Here is a 27,557-nt window from a genome sequence, read left to right on the forward strand (position 1 = left end):
TCTAACCCATCCAACTCAATCTTGACTCTGTCTTTTATGGTGTTTAGCCACCCCTTCCAACAGCTTCCCACGATCTGCAAATCTGTTAAGCATCCCCTCTCCTCCTTCATTGGAGCCATTTCTAAATATGCTGAGAAGCACAGGACCTAAGACAAAGTGGCATTCCACCCAAGCCCTCCCTCTAGGTTGACACAGGAGCCATTTGCTCATAATAAAGCACTTCTAAAAGTTCAAAAAGCTTCATGCATACTTTCTCAGTAATCCTTATGGTATCCTGTAAGCTGGGTCTGTACAGTGGTACCTCAGGTTAAGTACTTAATTCATTCTGGAGGTCCGTTCTTAACCTGAAACTGTTCTTAACCTGAAGCACCACTTTAGCTAATGGGGCCTCCCTCTGCCACTGCGCTGCCGGGGCACGATTTCTGTTCTCATCCTGAAGCACTATTTCTGGGTTAGCGGAGTCTGTAACCTGAAGCGTGTGTAACCTGAAGTGTGTGTAACCTGAAGTATATGTAACCTGAGGTACCACTGTACTACCACTACATTGCAGGGGCAGAACGAAAGCCAAGGGAGTATAGGGTCTGATAGAATCTTTATAGCAACAACAAGGTCTGAAGTAGGAGCTTCCCAATTCACAGTTCAGTTTTAACTGTGCTAAACTAGCTCACTGCACTGCAACTTTACAACACACACTGCTGAAGTGTTAAAGGCATTTCTACACCAGTGACTCATCTAACAGGGTAGGGCAGGGGCAAGAGAGAAAGATTAAATTACAGTGGTACCCCGCAAGACGAATGCCTCGCAAGACGGAAAACCCGCAAGACGAAAGGGTTTTCCATTTGCGAGTTGCTTCGCAAGACGAATTTCCCTATGGGCTTGCTTCGCAAGAAGAAAGCCCATAGGGAAATCTCCGGGGACCTCTTTTAAATGCTGGCGGTGGGGAGCAAAGCCTCCCCTCCCCTCCGGCCTTCAGAAGAGGTCCAGGAAGGCCGGCGGGGGCCAAAAGGCTTTGCTCCCCACCGCCAGCATTTTAAAAGCAGTCCGGGATAGCAGGGAAGCGCTTCCCGCTATCCTGGACGGCTTTTGAAGGCAGGCGGGGGGGGAGCAAAGACTTTCGCCCCCCCCCCCCGCCTTCAGAAGAGGTCCTGGACCTCTTCTGAAGGCTGGTGGGGGGCGAAAGTCTTTGTCCCCCCTGCCTGCCTTCCCAGAGGCTTTTAAATCGCCCCGGACAGCGGAGAAGTCCTCCGCTGTCCCGGGGCGATTTTAAAATGCCGCCCGCCAGCATTTTAAGATCGCCCCGGACAGCGGAGAAGTCCTCCGCTGTCCCGGGGTTTTTTAAAATGCTGGGGGTGGGAAGAAAAGCCCTTGTCCCCCCCCCCCCCGTCTTCAGAAGAGGTCGGGGGACAGACTGTCCCCGGACCTGGTCTGAAGGCGGTTTCCATATGAACGCATTGATTGATTTTCAATGCATTCCTATGGGAAACCGTGCTTCGCAAGACGAAAAACTCGCAAGAAGAAAAAACTTGCGGAACAAATTAATTTCGTCTTGCAAGGCACCACTGTAAGTCCACCTCTTGATCCCAACGTTAGCAACCTGACACAAAGTAAAGGTTCCAAAGTTTAGCTTCCAGTAACATTTGCTTGAGGCCTATATAAAGTACTAGTAAACCAGACTGCACAGTTTTCATTCACAAATAATGATAATGCAAGAGTGATTTGGGTACTTGAATGAGACTGCAACAAAGCAGAGGAGAAGGAGAGCTGCATTGCAATCAGATTACGAACAAGGCACTTTGATTTGACTAGCAAGGTGTGGCTTGTTTAATCATGGCACTCTGGAAATAGTCACAAAGAGCTCGCAAGCTACTGTGTTCAATAGCATGTTGCAAACAAGCAGCCTAGAAACCAAAAAGAGGCTCATCTTGCGGGCATGGATTTTGCACGTTTTGATTAGCTGGGACAAAGGGCTCGACTACACATGAGGTGCAGATTATATATACATATATTTGCCATGAAAGCTTCTCTTGGCCAGGACTATGTGTGGATTTGGCCCCTGACATGCTCCTGGTGAAAATCCCCTTTCCCAAAGCTGCTATCAGTCCTAGGTGGAAAGCTCCCATCAGAACCAGCTATAAGAGGCAGGAGAGTGGATGGATTTTCACCAGTAAGACTTAAGTCTACCCTCCCAATGCAACAGCCACTATCCTGCTTAGGGTGTCGCTCGGCAGCTATTTACACTCTTAAACTTATTCCTTTAATTCCTTTAATGCAATTAACATTAGGTGTAGCCTGGTCCCAATTCAATAGGCCAAGAAGGTGGTGTTGAGGGAGGCACTGGGTCCCAATATATCTTACCCTCTTAACAAGGGAACTCGTATGTATCATTTGCCCTGAGCCATGAGCAAATCTAAGCACGTGGCTCATTCAAATCATGGCTGGCGAGCCAAACTTCATCTTCCAATCAGGCCACTTAGATCAGCTCTCTTAGATCCCAGTTAACGGGATTTGGTTCAGAATTAGCAGGATTCCAGACAGCAGATAAGTGTAACAATCTGGAAGACAGGTCATTCACTTTTAGCAGCATGCCGCATTTTTCTCATCTATTTGCAGAAAGGAATTCTTTTCTACATTAATGCATAGCCGGGCAGGGGTTCACTTTGCTCAACACAGAGTGTACTACATCTCTAAAGCAACCATTTACATTCATAAAGGCTATCGGTCTCTTCACCTCCATCACAATATAAGCGTGCGTGATTTCAACTGAGCGCATATAATACTCCTGTGAAATCCTCCCAGGCAGAAATGCAAGCATGAGATGCCTAAACACTCTATTCCCACCAAATGCGGAACAGAGAACTCTCCTGAGAGTTAAAAGGGCATGGTAAACAAGGAAGAGCAGTGCTGAAGCAGGTCAGCTTGCACAAGACCTACAGGCACGAAGGATTTTATTACCCAGGCATTTTCTTAATTTGGCCTCTGATGCTTTCCACTGCTACCTTCATTGCTGGACCATTTCTTAAGCTTTTATGACTGGTGGCTTTGAGAGCTGCCTTGTACACATCATTGTGGAAATAGAGGATGGAAATGGAAGTATGGGGGGGGGACCCTGAAGTCAACCCTGATAAATGATGCTATACATCAAAGACCTTGCAGCTATATAAACCTTGAAAATAGATGTCACAGCCCAGGGCTTTTAAGACAGCCTTTGCCAAGCAGTCCAAAACAGCTAGAGGGCATCAGGTTGGCAAAGGCCATTTAAAGCAGATAAGTAGCAAATAGCACATCAGATTCTAAAAATAACAATGGACATCCAACACCAGATCAGTCTATGGAAGCCCCTGGGCAGGGCTAATTGCCCCAACTCTACCCAGTCTCACAAATCAGCCAAGAGCAGGCATGTCCAAAGTCGGCAAGGGCGAGGAGCTATGATTTGTCAAAGACTCATAAAATTGTAGAGTTGGAAGAAACTTCAAGGGTCATCTAACCCAACCCCCTGCAATGCAGGAATCTTTTAGCCAACATGGGTCTCGAACCCACAACCCTAAGATTAAGAGTCTCATGCTCTACCTCAGTGGCGTAGCGTGGAGGGTGCAGGGGGGGGCCGGCCGCACCGGGCGCAACATCTGGGGGTTAGGGTGCGCAAATCCACGGGTTAGGGGGCGCAAATCCATGGGTTAGGGGGCGCAAATTACTTGCCTTGCCCCGGGTGCTGACAACCCACGCTACGCCACTGCTCTACCTTCAGATGATGTTGGACTCTACACCAACACTCCAAACTTTGCCTAGTGAACTTCACCTGAAGAATCTTTTCTTGCGGCCTGCTGCCTGGAAGCACTGGCCATTGGGGGGAATTTGTGGTAAGCAATCACTTGTACTACAGTGATTGAATTTGTGGCTTGTGGTTTGCGATTCCTGATAAGCTACACAAAACGTTTCAGGAGAGGCTGTCAAGAATGCATTCCATCTCTAATGCACCTGGCCACACTAAGGCACTAGCAACACTAAGGACTATAAGATATGCAGAACGTTAGCAGAAGAATATAAATACTTCACATTACCAGTTCATGCTACCTTCTCTGTAACATTTTGCACCTAGTTGTATTATGTATTGGTATAAAGACCATGGTCCAACCCAAATCAGTCACTCTTAAGTCACATTAATATTAATAGGAGTTATTGGCATCCGTCTGTCTCAAGAGACAATGGAGTGCATTGGGTGGGGGGAGGAGTCAATCTGGTGTGTTAGCAGCACAAAAGTGACCTATCTGGGGCACAAGACTGGGCAGTGTATATGGAGGTCCTGGGTTGCCCAGGTTGACAAGACCCTCCCCCTTGGCCTCGCTGATGTGGTCCAATGGAAAGCAGAGCAATACATTTGGGAGTACATGCTTAATTATTATTTATCCCTAATTTCTAATCACAGAAGCTCAAAAGGCCTCTGATACTCATAAGATGCAAGAGTAAATATGAATGTGGCTCCAAATTATGTTCGCTTTGTCCAATAATCTCTCATCTCTCTTCAGGAAAAGAAACAGGACACTAATGTGACTTGTTAACCACTTACAAAGCAAGAAGAAGCTGCCGGCTGCTGGATAGAGAAGGATGAGAGCCACTCTCACCTAAATTGGGCACTTATTCTGCAGTACAGCAATAAGCACGGAGAGATTCATGATTCACAGGCCGAGTATGAGGAAGTCTAATGCAATTTAGCAGCAGCTCTTAACAGAATTTATGTACAGTATTCTGAAACTACTCAGGCAAAGAGCCTCAACAGGTTTCCTAGTGTTCTCAGCAGGGTGCGTAGCTGACCCTTATATGCTGAGTTTTGATGTGAAATATTCAATGAGTAGAATATCAGAACATAAATTCAGCAACACAGAAATTACATTTGGGGTTTCATAAGTGATCTGGCAGGAAATATATGCATGGATCACCTATAATAGGAATATGAAGGAGTTAAAAGTTGGAAACACTGTAGAGAGAAAGTGAAGTGAGCCCTTTAAAGTCAGGCTGGGATGCTGGCCAAGTGACTGATCAAACATTTAATCAAGAAGCTTTCATAATTTTTTTGTATGCCTTCCCCTACCCCTGTGTTTCTGTGAGCCCTGACCATTTAGCCTTTTAGTCATAGCTGCTAGCAGAATAGCTGGGCAGCTATTTTCTGCTCCTTGCTGCTGAGCAACTGGCTCTTAACACCTGTATCTTGGGGGAAGACAGCTTCATGGAGCTATGTAGGAGCTATGTATGGCACGTTATAAGAGCAGCCACTAAGGGAAGCTGTTCCTTTGAGGTTGTCAGGAGTTGGGACAAGGGCACCACCCTATTTGATTGCCATGAGCTGTGTTTTTTTTAATATTCATTGTGTAATGAAGTAGTGATCCTGTGAGCAAGTATCGCTGGGTGAGGCCCCTCAGGAAGGTTGTAACAACTAGTCCCCAAAGTGGGAGCATGTGATGGCGCTGGCTGGTTGCCAGCATTCCCCAGCCCCTATAAATCTTCGAGTTACCCTGCCGGGTGAGACATCTGAGCAAGTTAGTTAACTGGGTTGGTGTGCAGAAAATACTATTAGTGCCTGGTTCCTGCTACCTGCCTGCACTGTGATTTTTGTAATGCCAGGAGCGGTGTGTGATTGCAGAGGCGAGAGGGCTTGAAATATGTGCTTGTGAGGGAGGCATGGCTGGGGATGGAATGAGGCTTACAGAAGCCGACACACAAGCTGTCACCACAGTGACAAGAAGCCATAACTTCCCAGGAGACGCATATCAGATTTGCTGTGGAGGAAGACAGTCTCACAGTCACGGTCTGGCATGATATGGTGCAAAGATTCTGGGACAGAGCAGACTCTTGAGTCCAATGCTGCTCTCCAGAAATGCATGCTTTAAATTTGACAAAGCGTTGGCCCTACTTTAGTGTTAGCTTCATAAGTTTGCTAGCAGATTCTGTCTAGGAAGAGATCTGGTAACAAAGCCACAAGGCTACATACAGTGGAACCTCAGGTTGCGGACGTAATCCGTGATGGAGGCATGTCCGCAACTCGCAGCGTTCGTAACCTGCAGCACCGCGTCTGCACACATGCGTGATGCAATTTGGCACTTCTGTGCATAGCGCGATTTAGTGCTTCTGTGCGAGTGGCAAAACCCGGAAGTAACCCTTTCCGGTACTTCCGGGTTTCCCGCGGTCCACAACCTAAAAACACATAACCCGAAGTGTTTGTAACCCAAGGTACCACCGTATTAGTTTCTACCTTTACTTCTTCATGCAACAAACCTTCCCAAACCACCATCTTTTCTGCCATACTTTTACTTAGAAATTGCCATTTCATTTGACCTAATAGAAGTGATCCTTTACCACTGGTGAGGAAGACTCCCAAGCACTGTTAGAAACTCAGATATATATCAGATCCCTCTCTAAGTGACATTTTGCTTTCCCCAGTTGCCAACCTGGGATCCAGAGATCTCTTATGTCATCTCAATTGGACCCGAGCCAGTTGCAAAACATGCCTGGCGCCTGTTTTATTTCTAACACTGCTCCCAATGAACCGCAAACAGGTTCTCAGGTATGCTTTAGTCCAAATAAGAAACAGCAGGAATTCGTTCTGCTGATTCTTCTCCTATCCGAGTGTCTGCACAAGGGAGGGCAAGGCTGCCTCCCCTCCAGCCCTCTCTGGTTGCTAGTGGGCTCAATAAATTGGGAGCAAGGAGAAATATAAGCTTGCTGGTATGTCAAGCTGACCTAGGGAACGGGCCACAGCTCAGTGGAAGAGCATCTGCTCTGCATGCAGAAGGTTCTGAGTTCAATCCCTGGAATCTCCAGGCAGGACTTGGAAGGTTTCCTGTCTTGAAACCGTGAGAGTCACTGCCAATCAGTGTAAGCAACACTGGGCTGGATGGACCACTGGCCTCACTCTGCCCAAGGCAACTTCCTATGTTGTGGGCATTTGTGGACCCCTGCTTCAAGTCACAATCCACATTTGGAACTGAAAGTTCCTACTGAGACCTCCACAGAATTCATTCTGCCCCTTTTGTGAATGAAAAAGTCTTTTTATAATGAGACAGAATATTCTTTGTCAACGCGTCAATGCTCTGCCTTCAAGCTCAGTAATAGATTCACTGTTGCCTACAAACAATGGAGTATTCAGAGTTGAACTTCCCAATGTCACCTCATGTGCAAAATTAACAGGACTGCACAGTCTCATGGAAAATCCAGGGCCTCTTCTGAAGTACACCATGCCCAGGTGTATACCCAACAAGTGCTTCCCGTTCGCCAGAGTCAGTGTGTCATTCTCCCCTTATGCCTGTGCACACATGACTTCACTCCCTTCCAACTGCTGTTGCAATCCTACCAGTCCTAACACAACAAATACTCTCCGCCTCCCTTCCCTGATTATCACTGTCCACTCCTCTCCAAAACTAGTTTCAGCACGGCTTTAATTTTAGTTGCTGTCCATTTCCAGGATGATGCAACTGCTAACTTCTCCTTCCTGCTACCGGTTTCTGGCCAGGCTGTGATCCACAGCTGGAAGGACTCTCTGCATTCAAACTGTTGCCATTAGAGGCTCTCCTCTCAAAGGCCTTATGACTGCTCAAACACCCTAAATCTAGCCTCCCGCAACCTAGGGCTCTTCAGATGTTCTGGGCTACAACTGCCAGCATAGCTTTGCTGCCTTGCAATCCGAAACATCTGGAGGGCATCAGGTTGGGGAAAACTGCCCTAAATTTTCATGCTGTGGGCCATGGGTAGGCAAAAAGCAACACCTCACTTTCAACACCAGGCAAAAACATGGCTATTTATCTCAGCATTTGACTCAAGCGATGTCCCTTGCTTGGCTGCTAGTGTCGTTAGCAGATTGTCTTTTAATATTGTTGTATGCAAAAGATGCGGGTGGCGCTGTGGGTTAAACCACAGAGCCTAGGACTTGCTGATCAGAAGGTCGGTGGTTTGAACCCCTGCGACAGCGTGATCTCCTGTTGCTTGGTCCCTGCTCCTGCCAACCTAGCAGTTCGAAAGCAGGTCAAAGTGCAAGTAGATAAATAGGTAACGCTCCGGCGGGAAGGTAAACGGCATTTCCGTGTGCTGCTCTGGTTTGCCGGAAGTGACTTAGTCATGCTGGCCACATGACCCGGAAGCGGTACGCCGGCTCCCTCGGCCAATAAAGCGAGATGAGTGCCGCAACCCCAGTCGGCCACGACTGGACCTAATGGTCAGGGGTCCCTTTACCTTTCTATGCAAAAGAAATATTGTTTTAATAGAATCATAGAACTGTAGAATTGGAAGTTTAATGTTGATTATTAGTCTGAGATTACAGGAACAAGAAGAGTAGGATATGAATAATGCAAATAAATTAAATAAAAATAGACTCATCTTGTTAGATGGAACTCAAAGCATGCACGGCCTAGAGGAAACAGCCAACAGCAACAATGTAAACAATCTTCATATGGGACAGCTGCATATTGCTGCATCCTAGTGGGTGGAATAGATGATCCTCAGGGTCCCTTCCAACTCTACAATTCTATATTCCAGAAAGGGAGTATTTCATTGTTTACACTTAAACCAAATTGTTTAGGGAAGTTATTAAGGATTGATGTTTTTATTATGTTTTTAAGTCACCAAGAGTGGCTGAGGAAACCCAGGCAGATGGGCGGGTATATTATTATTATTATTATTATTATTATTATTATTATTATTATTATTAGCAGTTTTGTTGGCGCAAGGATTTCCTGCTGAGCAACAGAACTTGCCCCTCCTCCCACCTCACATCCACCTAATTCGGAGGGTTCTGCCAACCCTCTGGAGCAGATTTGGGAATGGTACACAAAGAGGGTGAAGAAGTTATGTTGTGCATATGGTAATTTTGCATTAACAGAACTAATTTGTTGGGTACCACCCCTGGTTTTTTTTTATTATTCCAATGTATCTGCTGACAAAAATAAACAAATAAACCCTCACCATCTTGTTCAAGGAGCACAGGGGGAAATGTTAAAAAGGCAAGCCAAGTTGCAATGCAAGAAACACTTCCAAGTGTAGGAACGCAAGTAATACTCAAGTATCAGATCCGAAAAGGATCCATGTGAGCACCCAGTGCTTTTTGTTTGAAACATCAAGGAAATGTCAGAAAGGACTAGGGCTGAAAAAAGGTACAGGAATGAAGAAATGCATCTAGTACAGAGTAAAAGGTCCTATTCTTTAAAAATAGTGATAACAGGACTCATGAGAATTTGTTTTCCTACCAAAGCAACCATGATAACAGTATCAGAGTGCCACAGCCTTCTCAAGCAACAGCTCCTTTTGGTTTTTCTGTTATAGAAGCCAAATACAGGAGACATATTCCAAGAGCAGGGGGCAGCAACCTTCTCCAGCCGTGGGCCAGTCCACTGTCCCTCAGACCTTGTGGGGGGCCGGACTATATTTGGGGGAAATATATCAACCGGAGCCAGGGCTTTTTCGGCTGTGGCTCCGATCTGGTGGAACGCTCTGTCACAAGAGACTAGGGCCCTGTGGGACTTGACATCTTTCCGCAGGGCCTGCCAGACAGAGCTGTTCCACCAGGCCTTTGGCCAGCCTGACTCCCTCCTTTGGCAATCTTCACAGAACTCTAGCCCAATGGTTGCCATCAATTTGATTTGAATTAATTTTATAATGAAATGATTTTAGAACGTTGTATTATTTTATTGTTGTTAGCCGCCCTGAGCCCAGCTTTGGCTGGGGAGGGCGGGATATAAATAAAAAAATGTTATTATTATTATATGAACAAATTCCTATACCCCACAAATAACCCTGAGGTGCATTTTAAATAAAAGGACACATTCTACTCATGTAAAAACATGCTGATTCCCGTATGTGGGCCGGATTGCGAAGGCGATTGGGCCGCATCCGCCCCCAGGCCTTAGGTTGCCTACCCCTGTCCAAGAGTATTGGTCCAGACTTATATTGCAGAGGCAGCTGTGTTAAACAATGAAACAGTATTGAGGCACATCAATGATGATATTGTGACAAAGGCTTTTTTGGGCTAGGAAGCTGCTTCATCAAATGCACAAACGGGGGGGGGGGGACACACACAGAATGAAACCAACCATTTCGCTTCAACCAAAGGTAAAACCAGGTAGCTATATTGAGTGGAATACGTCCTCTTCTAAAATGCTTGATTAAACCATTCAAAAGACATCTTGCTTGAGAAGAGGGGAGATGCCCAAGGGTCAGGTGTTTCAAAGTAGTTGAAACTCGCAACACTTGACATCCATTGCTTGGCACTCAAGTTCCCAAGTTTCCTAGTAAATATTTTCAAATTGACAGAACCACTTGAGTAACAGCTTGCCTGCCTTTAGAGAGGAGCTTCAGCAGATCTCCAAGTGCCTTCTCATCAGAAGCACACTACGCAACAATAAAGGCAGCTACAGTGGTGCCCCGCAAGACGGAAAACTCGCTAGACGCAAGAGTTTTCCGTTTTGGAGGTGCTTCGCAAAACGAATCTCCTATGGGCTTGCTTCGCAAGACGAAAATGTCTTGCGAGTTCCTGCGGGTTTCCCCCCCCTTTTTCTAAGCCGCTAAGCCGCTTATCAGCTGATCCGATAAGCCGCTAAAAGCCGCTAAAAGCCGCTAATAGAATGGATTCTTTTCGTCTTGCGAGGCACCACTGTATTTCGGTGGTGGCGATTCTTGGTTACAGAAAACCCAACACCTGGCACCTACATTACCATTTCCCCCAGACACCTTAAGTTCCATAACGACATAGGTTGGTGTTATGCTTTTAGCTTCTGCCTCTTACTATTGTTAATGTTACAGTTTTATTGTATGTTTTAGGGCAATGTGCCCTGCAGATGTTTTGGGACTGCAATTCTGACTCGCGATTTTAGCCAAGTGTACTGTGTGTGCTTTTAAATTACTGGCTTTGTTTTATATTTTAAACCTGACACCCACCAGGTGTTTTGAACTACAGTTCCCAGTTTCTTTTCTGAAACTGCTTAAGAGGTTTTCTTTACAATCAAGCGGTACATAAATTTTACAAAATAAACAACTGCAGTTAATCACTCATTTCTGCTAATTGGGGCTGATGGGAGTTCTAGTTCAAAATGTCTGGAGGTTGCCAAGTTGGTGAAATCAGCTCTATGATCTGCAGTGTTTCTCTAGTCAATGAGCAAAATACAGACAAGAAACTATTTGCTTTTTTAAAAGAGAAAGGAGAAGCAAGTGTACAGCCTTCCAGCGCCCACATCTCATCCAGATACAATGTGTAGTGAAATGGGGAGAATCAAACACTTGCATTCTCAAACCTGTACACATGTTAGGATTCCTAGTGCCTGAGCTTATCTGAGGAGCAAGACAGCTCTACCCCTGCAAAACTGTGATAGGAGCAACAAAACTGTGAAGCATCTGTTTCAAAATCTAAATCATGTTCCACTAAAAAGCGAACAGCTTGCTTATTATCCTCCTGTAAATTCATTTCTGACATTAGGACAAATGTCAGTTTAAAGTGCATGAAATTTCACCCCATCATATTCAGCCTTGTTGGAAAATTGCCGGCATGTTATTGCAAAACAACCCACAGATCAAGGGCCCAGTTCTTGAACTTTGCTAAAGGGGGGGGAGGGGTAGCTGCCTTGCTAAGGTACATACAGTACCTTAGATCATAAGACTGGTAATCTAGCGTGCACACATTTGCACTAAGTTCCTCTTTTCCAGTCAAAGCCACAGGGCTTAAAACAACAGGCATTAAAAGCGCTCCCCATCTGATACCAAAATAAGAATTGGAAGAAACATTAGGTTGCTCTTGCACACAATCTTGTCAACGAGCCGCTCTGCTGCAGGCTATAATTCGACATCTACTTCTCTACAGCCCATTAATGCAAGACAACAAAGCTCTGTGGCAATATCACAGCTACTCAGTGGAAGAGGTTTTGAGATGTGCAGGTTAGATATCATTTGCTAGAAAGGGAATGAACAAGTCCTAAGGACTAGAACCTACAAGTCAGGACGTCTATGTTTGATTCATGCAAGAATCCAGTATTCTTGGGCTTCCATCAACAGCACAGTACAACAGCAGCAGCAACCCCTTTATTGCTGTTTAAGTTAACAACGGGTGCCTAATGTCCTGAACAATTACTAACCTCGTAATGCAGTTTTAATTTGCTCAATAGTTTATGGAGCGCCCTCTGAGTAAATGAATGTAAGCCTACAGAACACACAGCTATACTGTTTAGTAGCCCTGTTTAAGGGCTCCTGGCAAATAGAAATTCAGCTTGTCACATGACATTGGAGGAATTCCTCAAATGTAAGCAACTGGCTGCTTTTTTGGATCTAGACCACAGATAACATTTTTTTTAAAAAAGGAGTGCCAGTGGCTGCCAGGAAGCTCTTCTTACACTGAATCACAACTCCACTATTTTAATAATTCACTACTATCTAAATAATATTATCAGTTAAGTTGTCAACCTTATCAATTAGTAGCTGAACTGACAACAGATTAGGGATCTTATCACCATAGATGTGAGAAGTACCTGCTATCAATTAACCTGAACGAACTAAAAGCAGCAGGTGAATCTTCCATATATATTTCTACAAGCAAGACTGAGCCAAGTTTTGTTATGTTTTTTTAAAAAAAGAATTCCCCTGAAAAGAAAGAGGTGGTGGCAGCGGCGGCACTTGCTTAGCTGCTCAATGCCCATTGAATGGGAATTGATACATATTCATCCCCAAACAAGCTATAAAAACCCTTCCACTCAAGAACAGCCATGAGTGGCGTTGCTGAAACCAAGGATGATATTCAAGGAAGTTTTACTCAGAGAAGACTCACTGAAATTAGTCGTGTTCATTACCACATTTACTCAAATGTAATGCACACCTTTTGGGGCCAAATCGTGTCGCAAAAATTAGGGTGCGTATTAGATTTGATGGCGCCAGCAAATGGTTTTAAGGCATGCATGTCCAAAGTCCGTTTCGGGGGCCTAATCTGGTCCGCCAGTCGGTGGCAGTTTATTTCCTGGGGTAAAATCCAATAAAAAGCTCAACTTCAATAAAAAAAAAGGTTCACTTCATCAAATCTGGCCCCTTTGAAAACAGTTTGGACACCCCTGGAATTGAGATGCACATTAGATTCAATGCTGCATTAGATTCGCGCAAATACGGTAATTTTTATGGATCTACTCTGAGTATAACTTCATTTAACACCATCCTTGATTAATATATTTCAGCAAAACGAATTTATTATCACTTGAGTTTTCATTGACCAGTGGCCACTTCATGAGCTGCATAAAGCCAGAGCAGTTTCTTGTTTTATGGTTGCAATCATTTTATTTGTTTTATAATTGTTTATTTTATTATTGTAACCCGTCCTGGACAGGTAAGAAATCCACTGAATCAGAATTTTAAAAAATTATCTTCAGCAGATATGTACAATGACCAGAAGGGAAAACTGCGAATGATTGGGTTAAATTGTAATAAAATGCAAAAAAAAGAACAATTTATATGTGAAGGCAATAAACATATTTTTAAAAAAGAATGCAACAGCAGCTGCAAGGAAATTTAAGCAGCCTCTAGATGGTGGGTGGGTGGAACAGAAGTTTCTCTCTGTCATAGTCCCTGCCAAATCTAACTCTCTGAAGCTGCTCTGTGAAAGCGGCCCTTGAGATGCAAGTAGCAGCTCCAGAGAGGTTGTTTTTGTGAAGCTTCCCCACATTTGAGGCTGCTCCAGTTTCCCCCACAGCTGCTGTTTGCATTTAGACACAGGACATTAACAGAATCCCAAACCAGAACCAGATCCCAAAGCCAGAGAGAACAAGCCACAAACTGCTGCTCCTGGGTGACCTTTATTAAGATGAATGGGTTTCACACAAGCACTCTCATAAAGCACACCACCATACGCAGCATTAATTGCAGCAATATTTCTCTGAAAGTCAACAAATACATTTTATGAATGACAACACCAAAGTATACATCCCTGATATTCCAAACTAAGCCAAGGTGGAGGAACTGTCTGGCCTGCAACGCAGAGCTCGGATACAGAACTTCTAAGAACCACAGTTCAATCTCCCTACACAGGAGCCCTTAAGTACCACTCATTAACTATTTCCCTGAACAGGAAATATTGACAATTTACACTCAAGTGCCGAGGAATCAGTCAAATAAAGTTATTGCAAATGTATCAGGTGTCAGAATGATATCTTTGTATTCATTTAAGTATTTATAAACCACACTTTCATGTAAAATATCACAAGGCAGTATACAACCTAACAGCACAGTATTGCAATAAAAACAGCTGTAAACACGTCAAACACATCAGTAAAGCTAGTTGGCAAAGCATCTCAGGTTTGAAAGGCCTGTCTGAGTATTAGCTCTTAAAGGTAAAGGGACACCGACCATTAGGTCCAGTCGTGGCCGACTCTGGGGTTGCGGTGCTCATCTCACATTACTGGCCGAGGGAGCCGGCATACAGCTTCCGGGTCATGTGGCCAGCAGCACGAACCAAAGCAGCGCACAGAAACACCGTTTACCTTCCTGCCAGAGCAGTACCTATTTATCTACTTGCACTTTGACGTGCTTTCGAACTGCTAGGTTGGCAGGAGCAGGGACCGAGCAACGGGAGCTCACCCCATCACGGGGATTCGAACCACCGACCTTCTGATCAGCAAGCCCTAGGCTCTGTGGTTTAACCCACAGCGCCACCCGCGTCCCTAGCTTTTAGAAGACATCTAAAAGCAAATGATAGTGGCTCCTACTGAACTGCTTATAGGCAACGCATTCCACAGGGTAGGCCTATGCTCGGGAAGGGCTAGCCAAACCTCAGGGTTTCTTGGGCCAGGTGCTGGTATGGTAGCAAGTTACTGGACAGCACAAGTCAGGGCAGAACTTTAAATGCTGCTAGCCCAAAAAGCACAGCATCTTCAATAGAAGTCAGTGAAGTCACTTTGAATCCTCTTTTGCTGGGGTCAGCACACAGCAGCCACTCTCACAATGGAAGGTTCCAATGAAACCAGCATTTCAAATGACTGAAGTGGCATTAATATGGCTAAGGGAACATTTTCTCTTTCGGATTTCTCAGTTAACCCGAAGGTAGGCTGTGTATTACACAGCTCCTATTTGCCAAGCTGACTTGTGCAAGCAGCAGCAACAAGTGCAAAAATGCAGGAAGCAGGAAGCTCAGCTATATACCAGGTGACTACTTGGTTCATCGTTTCTGAGAAGCCAAATGTGGTTTGGTAATACAACGAAAATATACCCCCTCACGGCATCCGACTGGTAGCACTTCTACCAGACGGCTCAAAGGATATGGGTACTAAACTTGAAGACGTTTACAAAAACCAATTCTTTTGCAGATTTTACTTAGCCAAATCCACCACACCAAATCTTATTGCTCTCAACTTATAAGCCACCTTCAAGAGCCCAAGATTTATGAGTATAGAGAGGAGGCAGGAACACACATATTATCCTTGTCCCCAACATCCCCATCCCCACAGGAAGAAACTTCGAGCCTCTGCTCACTTGGCATGAAATTCTGATGAAAATTCTATATTTACCCAACTGAACAAGCTTAGAAACCTCCGTGTGAATGGGAACATTGCATTATCAAGGTTCTCAGTCACAGGGAATATTCTAAGCATGCTCAGCTGAACACACTTAGAATCCTACTTCAGACTTTGTGTTCAGTGTGTGAGGATCATAAGTGAAGGCAACAGGCATCGGCTTGTGTGTGTTGCTCTACTCATTTTAAGCCCTCACCTATTCTACAGTACACCTGAATAGAATAGATGCTGCAGATAATAACATACTTCCCTTAATTAGGGTGCTAAGGGTTGAGCTATAAGCATTTATGATGGCATCTTTGTTTCCACTGTGCACTTCTGCAATTCGCCTACTGTATTATATAATCAGTTCATACTTACATATCCCAAAAATAATTGAGAAGGCATGTTCCAGTCTCAAGCAGAAGAGAAGATGGTAGAAGTTGAAAGACATCAGAGAAAAACATAGGATGACACTAATCCATTCCTGCAGTCTCTTCCCTGTTTAACCAAAAAAAAAAAGCATTTTTTTATTTAACAGGTAGATTGAACAGTGAACACACACACAGCTTATTTTTTAAATTCTACAATAGTGAACATAAGAAAAACACTGCTGGATCAGTTCAAAAGTCTTTCTGGTCCAGCATCCCATTTCCCACAATGGCCTAGCACAAGCAGTGACAGGTGGATGGGCAAGTTCCTAGCAGTGTTCAAAACTCCCATTGTTCTAGGCGCATTTTGTGGCAGGGGAGTTCATTAGTGCAAGCAATTTCTCAGCTCTGGGCGCAGTACTGTGCCTACGATTTCAGATTAAAACTGCAGAGTGGAAGGAAGACCTTTTTCTGCCTCTGCACTTCCAGCCACTCCCTGAAGACTGGAGCAGAGACCCTCTTAAGAATATTATGGGGGTGGGGTGGACAGGGGAAGGAACAGACCATGTGAAAAATGAACGTAAAATTTTAGCTGCAGTTCCTTCATTTTCAGCTTTGTATTCTTGTTATAAAAAAAGTGTGCCTAGACATTCCGTTGTTGTGCCCACAATCTAGGTTTAGCTCCTAGTTTTCATATCTCAGTTCCTAACACTGGTTCATTGTAGTCTATGAGTAGTAAGAGGAAGCTACTGGCAGTAGCAAAATAGCAAACTTATCCGCTATAGGCTACTATCAGGAGCAAAATGGTATAAACAACATTCTTTTCGCAGCATACTCTCTCCATTATTTTGCATTGCTGAATTGGGCTCCTCAGCTGCGATCAGCTTTTGCACACTTGTGAAAGTTGCAAAGAGATTGCACAAATTAATGCCACTAGATTATTCCAACGCAGGGGCGAAACCAGGCTTTATTTTGCCTGGGTCAAAGACCCAGTTTGGCACACACACCCCATGCACATTTGCACACACACACAGGCTGGGAGCCTCAATGGTGCCCCTCTGGAGGCTTCACCTAGGGCAAAAAACCCCCAGCAAGCCCCCCTACCCCATAGCTATGGCTCTGCCCAAGGGTCTTACTTGTGGTAGCATTACCCTTGCATATAGGACTGGGCAGCGCTGCAAGTGTATTGCTTAGAAATTAATGGGTGCAATTCAACATTGTGCTATTACAAATGTTACATCTACCCAATAATTGCAGGTTGCCAGATCGAATGATTGCCCCCACTCTTCCCCCACCTCCACTGTTCTAGTAGCTCTTCTGACTCCCCTCCCCACCAATTCTTGGAGGCCACAGGGAGAGGCGAGGGAGGAAAGCCCCATTGTGCAAGCAGAAGTCCTTGCACAGGGCTGAATCCCAGCCAATATTTCTTGTACAAGTAAATATTGCATCTCATCAGAGACACACATGAAATCATAGAATTGTAGAATTGGGAGGGACCACGAGGGCCATGTGGTGCAACCCCCTGAAATGCAGGAATCTTTTGCCCGATGTGGGGCTCGAACCCACAACCCTGAGATTAAGAGACTCATGCTCTTTAATGTGCCAAATTGAAGAGAAGACTCCCTGGAAAAGACCCTGATGTTGGGAAAGATTGAGGGCACAAGGAGAAGGGGACAACAGAGGACAAGATGGTTGGACAAGAAGAAGAAGAAGAGTTTGGATTTGATATCCCGCCTTTCACTCCCCTTCAGGAGTCTCAAAGCGGCTAACATTCTCCTTTCCCTTCCTCCCCCACAACAAACACTCTGTGAGGTGAGTGGGGCTGAGAGACTTCACAGAAGTGTGACTGGCCCAAGGTCACCCAGCAGCTGCATGTGGAGGAGCGGAGACACGAACCCGGTTTCCCAGATTACGTGACTACCGCTCTTAACCACTACACCACACTGGCTCTCAAGGCTACTAATGATCTAGTAATGTTCTCAAGGCTACTAATATGAGTTTGACCAAACTGCAGGAGGCAGTGGAAGACAGGAGTGCCTGGCGTGCTCTGGTCCATGGGGTCACGAAGAGTCGGACACGACTAAACAACAATCTTGCATTATTCCCCTCCCCAACACAAACACAAGAAATGATTCTCTGAGGTCTCTGCTGGCTTACTATACATACTGTGCTAAGTTTGAGAAGCAAAGCTATTACATCTCGTAGGGTGTGTTGTCATCTGAATGAAACTAAAAGGTTATCTAGATCATTTGAAATGTAACCATTACAGCCCACGTTTAGAGGCTGCAGTCAGATATAAAGCTAATTATGGCTCAGCATTACAAGAACAAGCCTAGCCCTCCCTCCAAGCTAAAATGTTCCCCAACCAGCATGGCCACAAAGATACGATTAGAAGCTTCCACTCCCATTGAAAAATTAACTGCAGTTCATCATCTACACCCTGACTTGTGGTATGGAACTGGCATGCTTCTATTATCAGACATCTAGCATTAACCAGGTGATCCGTATCAGTGCTCAGACATATCAAGGTCCACCTATAAGGCAGTGGGAAAGATAACTGCATGGATGAACATAAATTTGCATAGAGCACACAGTTCACAATGCCCTCTCTCTGCATGATGGTGAGGATAAGCTCCCTCCTCCACTATGCAAAGCAAATGCATGAAGCAGGGAAGGATGAAATGTACCTAAGTGAAGTATGCATAGCATGCCCACACCCACACAAAGACTGGCCCTGTCTCAAATGAACCAAGCAAACCAGAAATGTAGCTTTAGGTCAGGCATAGGCAAACTCAGCCCTCTAGATGTTTTGGGACTACAACTCTCATCATCCCTGACCACTGGTTCTGTTAGCTAGGGATGATGGGAGTTGTAGTCCCAAAACATCTGGAGGGCCGAGTTTGCCTATGCCTGCTTTAGGTGATACAAGAGAAACTGCATGAAGTCAGTGCAGTTTGCACAAACCCATAGATGTCACAGGTAGAACAAGACAGAATACAAAACCGACTGCATGTTTTCAGACATGGGTATGATCACAACATGGGTATTATTCTAAGTCAGCCTCTATGGCATCCAAGTTAATTAATACCCACATTCTGAAGAGGAGCAACTGCACCCTAAATAGAAGAGCTAAATGCCCAAATCCACAAGGAACAATTAACATGTGGGAAACTTCATGGCGCTTTCATGCATCTCCCAAGGGAAACCATGTGCAAGCTGCTTGTGAAGACAACCTGCCATTTCAAGTCAAAGCTGAGGATTTTGCAGAATTGGTGGACCGAGAAGTCACCCCATATGCATGTATCCACATGGAATCCAAATCTGTCCATACAGTATGGCCAAAAATGAACTTAACTGTAAAGGGCCTAGATTAAGGTAGACAGCAAGTGTTGATAGCGTTGTGGAGCCTTCAGTGACAAATAGCAAAACGCCACTTAGATTGCAGCAATGAATTTTAAAGTGAATCACCATCTATAGCAACACACTGTAAAGGTTTCAAGAACTGGTGGCCCAGGAGACAGCTTTCTCTGTGGCAGCCTGAAAACTGCAAATCCCTCCTTTATAGAGGTGCATCCAGCATAATTATTTGCCTTTTGTCACATGCTGAAGACACACCCTGGCCTTTGACAGCTGTAAAGTATTTTGGGTGATTTACCTGGAAATTGCTAATAAATGTATGACTGTTGTTGTAATTGTGATTGGGTTCTATGTGGTTTTAAATTCTGTTATTTGAGCCACTGTAACCCATCCTGGGAATTTAGAATGAAGGGCAGGTAGCAAGCCTTAATAACAATGATTATCATTTGTATTTGTACAGCTGCCAGCTTTGTGACTCCTGAAGGGGAGCTTCAGGATTTTTTAACTGTGCAAACAAATTTAATCCATTTAGTGCATTCATGATTTATGCCAGGCTTTTGGATCCACAAAGTTAACTACAGTCCACCAGCAGCTTGAGAAAACTCCCTTTTTTGCCAACTGCCTGAGAAAAGGCTTGTCAAGCACCTGGCAAACCACAATTCATGGCTGCTTGGTGGGTCATACAGTGTGCAAGTCTGGTGAACACACATTTGCATCCACCAAGATTAGCAGATTCCCTTAAAGTACAGGGCTTAAATTGCTCACCAATTTTCACACACAAGAGACAGTGGTGCCTGCTTTGAGGACTGAAACACTTCCCACAAATAGCCACGTTCATCTAACACAGAACACATTCTAAAGCAAGAGTATTACAGCATCTTCTCTGAACAAATTTAATAAATACAAAATACAGATTTAAAAAAATGATGATGACCATAAACATTCAGATACTGGAACAGGCAGATTTGAAGTGTTGACAAGCTGCTCACTGTTTCAACCTCAGCGGCAAACAGGTAAACTGTTCAGCTGGCATAGGCTGTGCTAAATAGCACAGGAAACTGGAGAACTGAAAATCCGCAATCCACATATAGTGCACACTCTTATATTTAAACCTGCCTGCTAAGGTGTTTTAGCCCAAAAGCAGTTTAGGGTTTTTCTGTTGAAAGCAGCAAAAATGGTCACAGCTACTAAATGCTGCAATACATTTTATTCACTTGAATGATTTAGGTTGAGCGAAGGGAAAAGTCTGCTGGCAATGTGCCAAAGACACCTGCAATTATCCTGCAACAGCGGTAGAAAATTTTCCGTCATGTGAAATTTAGAAGTTATTTTACCCATTACTGTAACAGTGTACAGTGGTACCCCGCAAGACAAACGCCTCGCGAGACGAAAAACTCGCAAAACGAAAGTTTTTTTTGTTTTCGAGTTGCCTCGCAAGACGAATTTCCCTATGGGCTTGCCTCTTTTGAAGCAAGGGGCGGCGGGGAGAAGCGATCTTCTCCCCGCAGCCCCAGGTCCGGGGACAGCGGGAAGCGCTTCCCGCTGCCCCCGGACCTCTTTTGAAGCAAGGGGCGGCAGGGAGAAGCGATCTTCTCCCCGCAGCCCCAGGTTCGGGGACAGCGGGAAGTGCAGCGCGTCTTCCCCGCTGTCTCCAGACCTCTTTTGAAGCAAGGGGCGGCGGGGAGAAGCTGTCCAGGACCTCTTCTGAAGGCGGGCGGGGGGCAAAAGTCTTTGTCCCCCCCTGCCTGCCTTCCCAGGGGCTTTTACATCGCCCCGGACAGCGGAGAAGTCCTCCGCTGTCCCGGGCGATTTTAAAATGCCGCCCACCAGCATTTTAAGATTGCCCCGGACAGCGGAGAAAAGCCCTTGTCCCCCCCCCCAGCCTTCAGAAGAGGTCGGGGGACAGACTGTCCCCGGACCTGGTCTGAAGGCGGTTTCCATAGGAACGCATTAATTGATTTTCAATGCATTCCTATGGGAAACCGTGCATCGCAAGACGAAAAACTCGCAAGAAGAAAAAACTTGCGGAACGAATTAATTTCGTCTTGCGAGGCAAATGAACTGTCACTCCACATCCATAAGGGGTGGTATCCTGGTCTCCCTTTTCTGATGGAAGGCATCTCTCAGCAGAATGTGGAGAGAAGCAAATTTCCAATGATACCACCTTATCCACACACACACACACCCTCCCAAACCTTCAAGTGTCCTTGAAACCTATAGAACAAATTTTAGGAGGATGTAGGGAGAGGGAAAATTGCTGAAACTGACATGTGCCTTTCATCAGAGATGTAGGAATAACTTATACAACCCAAAGTTTCTGAACAGGCGGGTGCACTAAGAGCATTTTGAAATCACCTGCAAATTTAAAACCAAGCATGAAAATCTATGTTGCTAAAAAAGTGTGGAAGAGACCCAGAGTAGCTAAGAAGAAATGTATATTAAATCCAAATGCCATGGTCTAATACATGTACTGAAGTTCTCCATGCTGTCATTTACACTGATACATAGCCACATAGAAGTAAGTCAGGGCAAAGTGAATGATATACTCACAGTAAAACTGCAAGTTGCACAAAGGAAACACGGAATCATGTCTGCTGCCAACCTACATAATCCCAGTGACATTTAAAACAGATGTAATTCAATGTCACTGTACCCAGTTATTTTTCTTTCGAAGCAACTGTCAGTGGAGTGAAGCAGGAGTGGAATGCTCAGTGCCATGACAGCACATATAGATCTAGCTTAATTGTTATGAGAGAGATAATGTCCATACAGTCCACTTTACATGTGGTTTACAGCCCCTGCAGAGCCATGCTTGTGATCATGGCTCTTGGGACAAGTTAAGTCACCCTCTTGGAGAATGTAAGCTTCCTGTTTCATGGAATCATAGAACTGGAGAGCTGGGAGGGGACCACAAGGATCATCTAGTCCAACCCTCTGCAATACAGGAATCTTTTGCCCAATGTGGTGCTCAAATCCACAACCCTGGGATTAAGAGTCCATCCTCTACCAACAGAGTTAACCCAGTTTGGCTTGCATCGAACTTTAAAAACTCTGGTTTCTTTTCTCAATTTAGGCTACTTTCTGCACCATCCTCTGGTGAGCACCAGTGATCCACAGATTTACATTCAGTGAACTTTTTGTACTGCATTCAATTTTGGCAAGAACTTGGGTAGCAATCATTAGACTCCTAGAAAAAAATAGGATACCCTGCACCCTTTTAAAGCCACACATGTACAAACATAACAAAGAACCTGCCTTTTCTTAACTTCTTCAGAAATCACCTTAAAAAGAAAAGAAATGCCACTGGAAATCAAAGGTGTATCAATGAGACAGTCCACTGCCAGAGTACAATGAACTGACTCAAGTTCCCTCCACCACACCCTAATAAGCACATGGACTAAATCATAATTGCAGGCTTAGATTCTGAATAGAAACCAATTTCCAGCATTACTCACACAAGTTGCCTATTTTCATTTACACATTATGAGTAGTGCGGTATTTAATATCCAAGCACTTTAATAGGTTGCTACTCTTCCAGTTTCAGATATTCAGATTGGGATGTGTGCTGGGTCACACATGGCTAAGAAGAAATCTGAAGTGAGAATCCGTTGAGCCAAGTCCAACATTTTATTTTTTAGGCAACAACGGTAGTTAGAAACAATGGAAGTGCAGGGCTTCAGATCTAGAAACATAGGAAAAGCTTTTCCAACAGCTTCCTTTTAAGCTTGTTCAGTAACTAGACTTCTTAGGCATCTGTTCTGTGAATGGGTTAAGGCATGAAGGACTGGTAAGTCCTATTACCACTGATGCCATCCCCTTCATAATACACACGTCTTTCCTCTGGATTGGCAAAACGTGGGTCAGGCAGTACCCCCTCAGAGGACCTGATTAAAGTGGAGAGCCTTTAGCTGCAGATTCCTATTTTAAGCCTCTTCCAAACCTTAAAAAGTTCTGATTAAGGAAGCAAACTCCTTTAGGAACACAAAGGGTTCCTATTTGTCCTGTAACCTTGAACAAGACATATTTGCTGTTCCTACAACAATTGCAAAATAGGGACACTGCCAGCTCTTGCGTGTGCTAGATTTCTGGAACAAAATCAATATAGCCAGACACGTTCTCAGACGACTGGATTTCAGACTCCCCAAACATCTTTAAAAATGTTTGGAATCGCCCATGAAGGAGACTTAAATGTGGGGTTAATCAGTTGATTTTGCTACGAACAGGAGCTTGCTCTAAAGCAGACTTGTAAATAGCCACTCGCTCAAGCAGAGTACCAAGTCACCTGCTGGTGACTAAGACAGTGAAGCTTTTGTAAATTTCAGTAGCTGGATCTTCTGTGGCACACTGATGTGCCATGAATAACACAGACAGGTTAAGTGGGGCGGACTAGTAACTCACAGGCTTATTTGCATGCTTGTCTCAAAAAGCCCAACACAGAATCCTAAGCCTTTCCAAATGCAATTAAGACTGCAAACAGGTAAAAAAAAAACCAACCTTAAACACTTTCTTATACCCTGAAGAGATGTCAGCTCCTATCAGCAGTGGCAAGATGACAGGCTGACAAAACAGAATTAAATCAAGGAGATCAGTTTGCACTGCAACTGCATCCACTAAGGGCTGGCATCTGCAGGCTTCATTCACTGGAGCCTGGGATGGGTGGGGTTTTGTCTTTCAGTACAGCAAGAAAGTGACCTAAAAAGCACACTTATAAGCCTTAGTCACATGAGGCAGGAAAGTTACCGAAGGAAGTACGTGCTGTTTCCTGAACGAAGGCGGGACTTAGATTCTCACAGTGTTCGGCTGGCCAAGACAAAATGTCTTGTGCTGAACTGAAGGAGGAGGACCCAAGTTTCTGAATGCCATGGATATCTAAGTTACCAGCGAGTTTTAAATATACCTGACCTAGAGATGTCCGAAAGATTCCCAAGTATATACAAATGTTTGGGACTACAGGATCCGTAAGCCTTGCTCTTTCTTTTATGTTCCCCAAGCTTGCTGCTTATTATTTCTTAAATGGTGTTCTATGAAGGGCAAGGGAAGTAGGAAATCCTGCGAAGGTCTCTGACTTTTCTCCAGATTCCTGTTCCAGCTGCCAGTCGGCACTTATCACATGGCACTTACTAAAAAAGGAAACAATATTTATGATGGGTCACAAAATGGATTTCAAATGACTAGCATGCACTGGATTTCTGGCAACACCTCTGACCCTTATGCCCTCTGTTAGGGATGCATACCAACAGTGAACAGGGCCACCCAACCCTCTCTCCCTGCCACTCCCATTTCTGTTTCTGACACCTTTCTCTCACCCTCCCCACCCAGATGGCAACTGGGGAAAAGGCAGATCATTCTTAACAGAGTCCTGAACCAATCACTTGCAGTGGGTTTCTGTCACTGCATCTATTTCACTACATCTTTCTCCTCTCACAAAATGGGGCTGAGGGCTGCCCACTCCAGCTCAAAATGTTCTATCCGCCATGTAGCAGCTACCTATGAGGCTGAGATAACAAATATCTGATCAAATCACACTGGCTGGGCCAACAGAATGGTCTGCCCAAAATTATCAGTCTCTGGGTTTCAAGGGAAAGGCCAACCAGTCAGGGCCTGCCCTCACGGCTGGGTAAATTTTAAGTAGGGTTTCAGCCAGATGCCCGGTAGGGAAACTGAACTTAGAAACTATAAAAAATGAAACTTTATTGCATGCCCATTTTTCTGTTCACCACACCCAAAGCTGGAAACACAAGAATTACCTGCTTGCTTGCTTACCCTCACACCACCTAAAATAGTAAACTAATGCTAGAGCTGAAAGGGGCACCCTCCAGACAGACTTCCACTCCCATCAGCCCCTACCAGCAAGTCTAACTGCCAGGATAATGGGAATTGTAGTCCGAAATATGGAGGGCCACAGGTTCCCCCCATTACAGGACTGCAGAAAGGGTTCAAAGAGCTCCTTCATATGATACAGTATATACTACCAACATAGTAACTAATTTCAGGGAAAAACTGAAATGACCATGGGGCCTTTGTAACACTACTTTTGGAGAAGAAAGAAGTTTGAAAAGCATCAGGAAAAAAGTAAGGAGGCAGCCAGAATGGAGAGAAAAAGACCATCTGAAGACAGCACTCTAATATGAGCATAGCATCCTAACCCCAAAACAGAAAATGGGCAACTACTCAAACACACTATTTCATAAAACGAATAATCATAACTATTAGGATGAAATGCAGATTTTTCTTAAAATTCATATGCAGTGGGAATACTAAAGCACATGTGAATATGTAAGATCACACCACTGTCCTCACTGTAAAATGATAGATAAGACTAGTTTTTTGGCCTTGTAGCCTAAACTTGCCACAAAATATATTACCTGCCCCAACCACCCAAAGCCACTATGAATAAACACATCCAACATCACTTCTGTTAATATACACAGCCTCAGGCTTTTAGCAAATCTCCTGGGAAATAATCTCCCAGTGGAGAATGTTAAGGACATGGCTACTTTATAGTAGTTATTCAACTGTAAAAAAATAGTCAGGTTTGCCAGTGTGAGCTTTTGCAACATACCTGGCTCTATGCCTCCAGAAAGTCATCTCACACATTACATGGCAACAACCACACATTTGCCACTCAACAGAGATTTGCAGCTAATCACAGGTGCCAAGGATACTTGCAACATATATGTTTGTTGACTTTACAGGACAAGTTCACAGTCCAATTACTTTTACTACAAAATCACTACACTGAAAAAATCATCAATTGAAAAAAATAGTAGTTAATCAACAATATTCTGCCGACTAAATCTGAACTTCAAGTATGCATGCCCACATGCCAGCTGGCCTCAAAACCTTCTCTTCCACTTAACATCCGCAAGTATTGCCACTTTTAGGATGGACCTGCATATGTCAAAGGACCAACCGGAACAATATTTGTTGGACTGATTCGATAAATCCTTTTGTTTAGTTAATAAAGGGAGCCAAGGAGTCATCAAGTAGAATATATGTAATGAGAGATTAACTGATTAGGCCGATTATAATTATTATTATTTTCAACCAACTAACCTACCCAATTAGCTAAGCAATAAAATCTAGTCACAACTTGCAGAAAGAAAAGTTGGTTAGAGCACGGTGCCGATTTCCCTTCTCTAGCAGCAGAATATTCCCACGGACTCCCTTTCCAGGGGAGTCACTTCACACGCCCGGCTGCCATTCCTCAAGTGCGCAACAATCCCGAGTAGACGAGTAAAGGAGATGTTCCTTGCAGGTGCGAACCAGGCCACGCTTTCCACTAGGGGCGAGGTGTGTGCGGGCGTGTGCGGGGAAGGCTTCAGAGGTTCCAGGCGCCCGCCAGAAGACAAATATCGGGCGTCACGTGTGAACAGAACCCTTGACCTGCGTCAGACCCGGAGTCCCACCCGCGCCACGTTTTAACCCAGCGGCGAAAGAAAGAACCCCTTCTCCCCCCCCCCGCCCCGCTCACGCCGGCCTCACCGGGGGAGTAGAGCTCGGCCAGCTCGCGGGCTCCGGCGTGCTGGGCTCCCCAGCGGGGACAGGCGCCGTCGGGGTCCCCTTGGACAGCTGACGCAGGGGCCTCCGCCTCGGACACCGCCCTGCTGGCCCCGGCCGCCCGGCCCCGGGCGCACTCGGCCGTGGCCCCGCCGCGGCCTCGCTCCCCGCCATCGTCCTGCTGCTCGCGGAGGCCGGCCTCGTCCTGGAGCTCCGGCCCCGCCATGGCTCGCGCTCCAGCGCCCGGGGCGCCTCCCGGCAGAAGCGACGAGGGCGGCGGCGGCAGCAGCATCGCGAGGCAACCCGCCCAAAGGCCAGCCGCCGCGCGCGACTCGCCGCCTCTTTCTCGCCCTGCAGGAGGGAGGGGGCACGGAGGGACGGGGCGGGCCTACAGGCCCGGGCCACGCCCCTCCGAGGAGGAGGGCCCGGCCAATCAGAGGAGCTCCGCGCGCCGCAGCCGGCCAATGGCGCCCGAGCTGGCGAGTGGGAGGGAGGGGCGACCGCCTGGGGGGGGGACGGCGGGTTCAGGTCCCCGCCCAGTCCTCTTGAGGGAGGCGCTGGAGGGAACGCCCCTTTTCCCTCGCCGATCGCTCTCTTTTCTGCCTCGCCCGCAGGCGGCGTTACGGAGGGGGAGGGGCGGGGCAACCCATGTGGCAGCCTTGTCGCCGCGCGCGCGCTAAAGGAAAAGGGGCTCGTCCCCCCTGCAAATTCCGAACTGCGCCTTGGACTTTAGGGCGGAGCAATGCAAATTGGGGGGGGGCTGCTTCTGTAGCATCAAAGAAGAAGAAGAAGAAGAAGAAGAAGAAGAAGAAGAAGAAGAAGAAGAAGAAGAAGAAGA

The 27,557-nt window shown here is 45.5% G+C and overlaps 1 protein-coding gene across 1 annotated transcript in view; it reads right to left on the reverse strand.

Annotated features, from left to right (window-relative positions):
* LOC309534239 (plasmanylethanolamine desaturase 1-like) overlaps positions 1-27,026 on the reverse strand; it is a 35,674-nt gene extending 8,648 nt beyond the window's left edge. The window contains exons 1-2 of the mRNA XM_082226408.1: positions 26,705-27,026; positions 15,873-15,992 (exon numbers count right to left, since the gene is read on the reverse strand). Coding sequence (XP_082082534.1) covers positions 15,873-15,992; positions 26,705-27,011 — 427 coding nt within the window. The 5' untranslated portion in view covers positions 27,012-27,026. The remainder of the gene's footprint in view (positions 1-15,872; positions 15,993-26,704) is intronic.
* Positions 27,027-27,557: the final 531 nt, after the last annotated feature.

Source organism: Podarcis vaucheri (assembly GCF_965113315.1).
Source record: "Podarcis vaucheri genome assembly, chromosome: 6".
NCBI lineage: Eukaryota > Metazoa > Chordata > Lepidosauria > Squamata > Lacertidae > Podarcis > Podarcis vaucheri.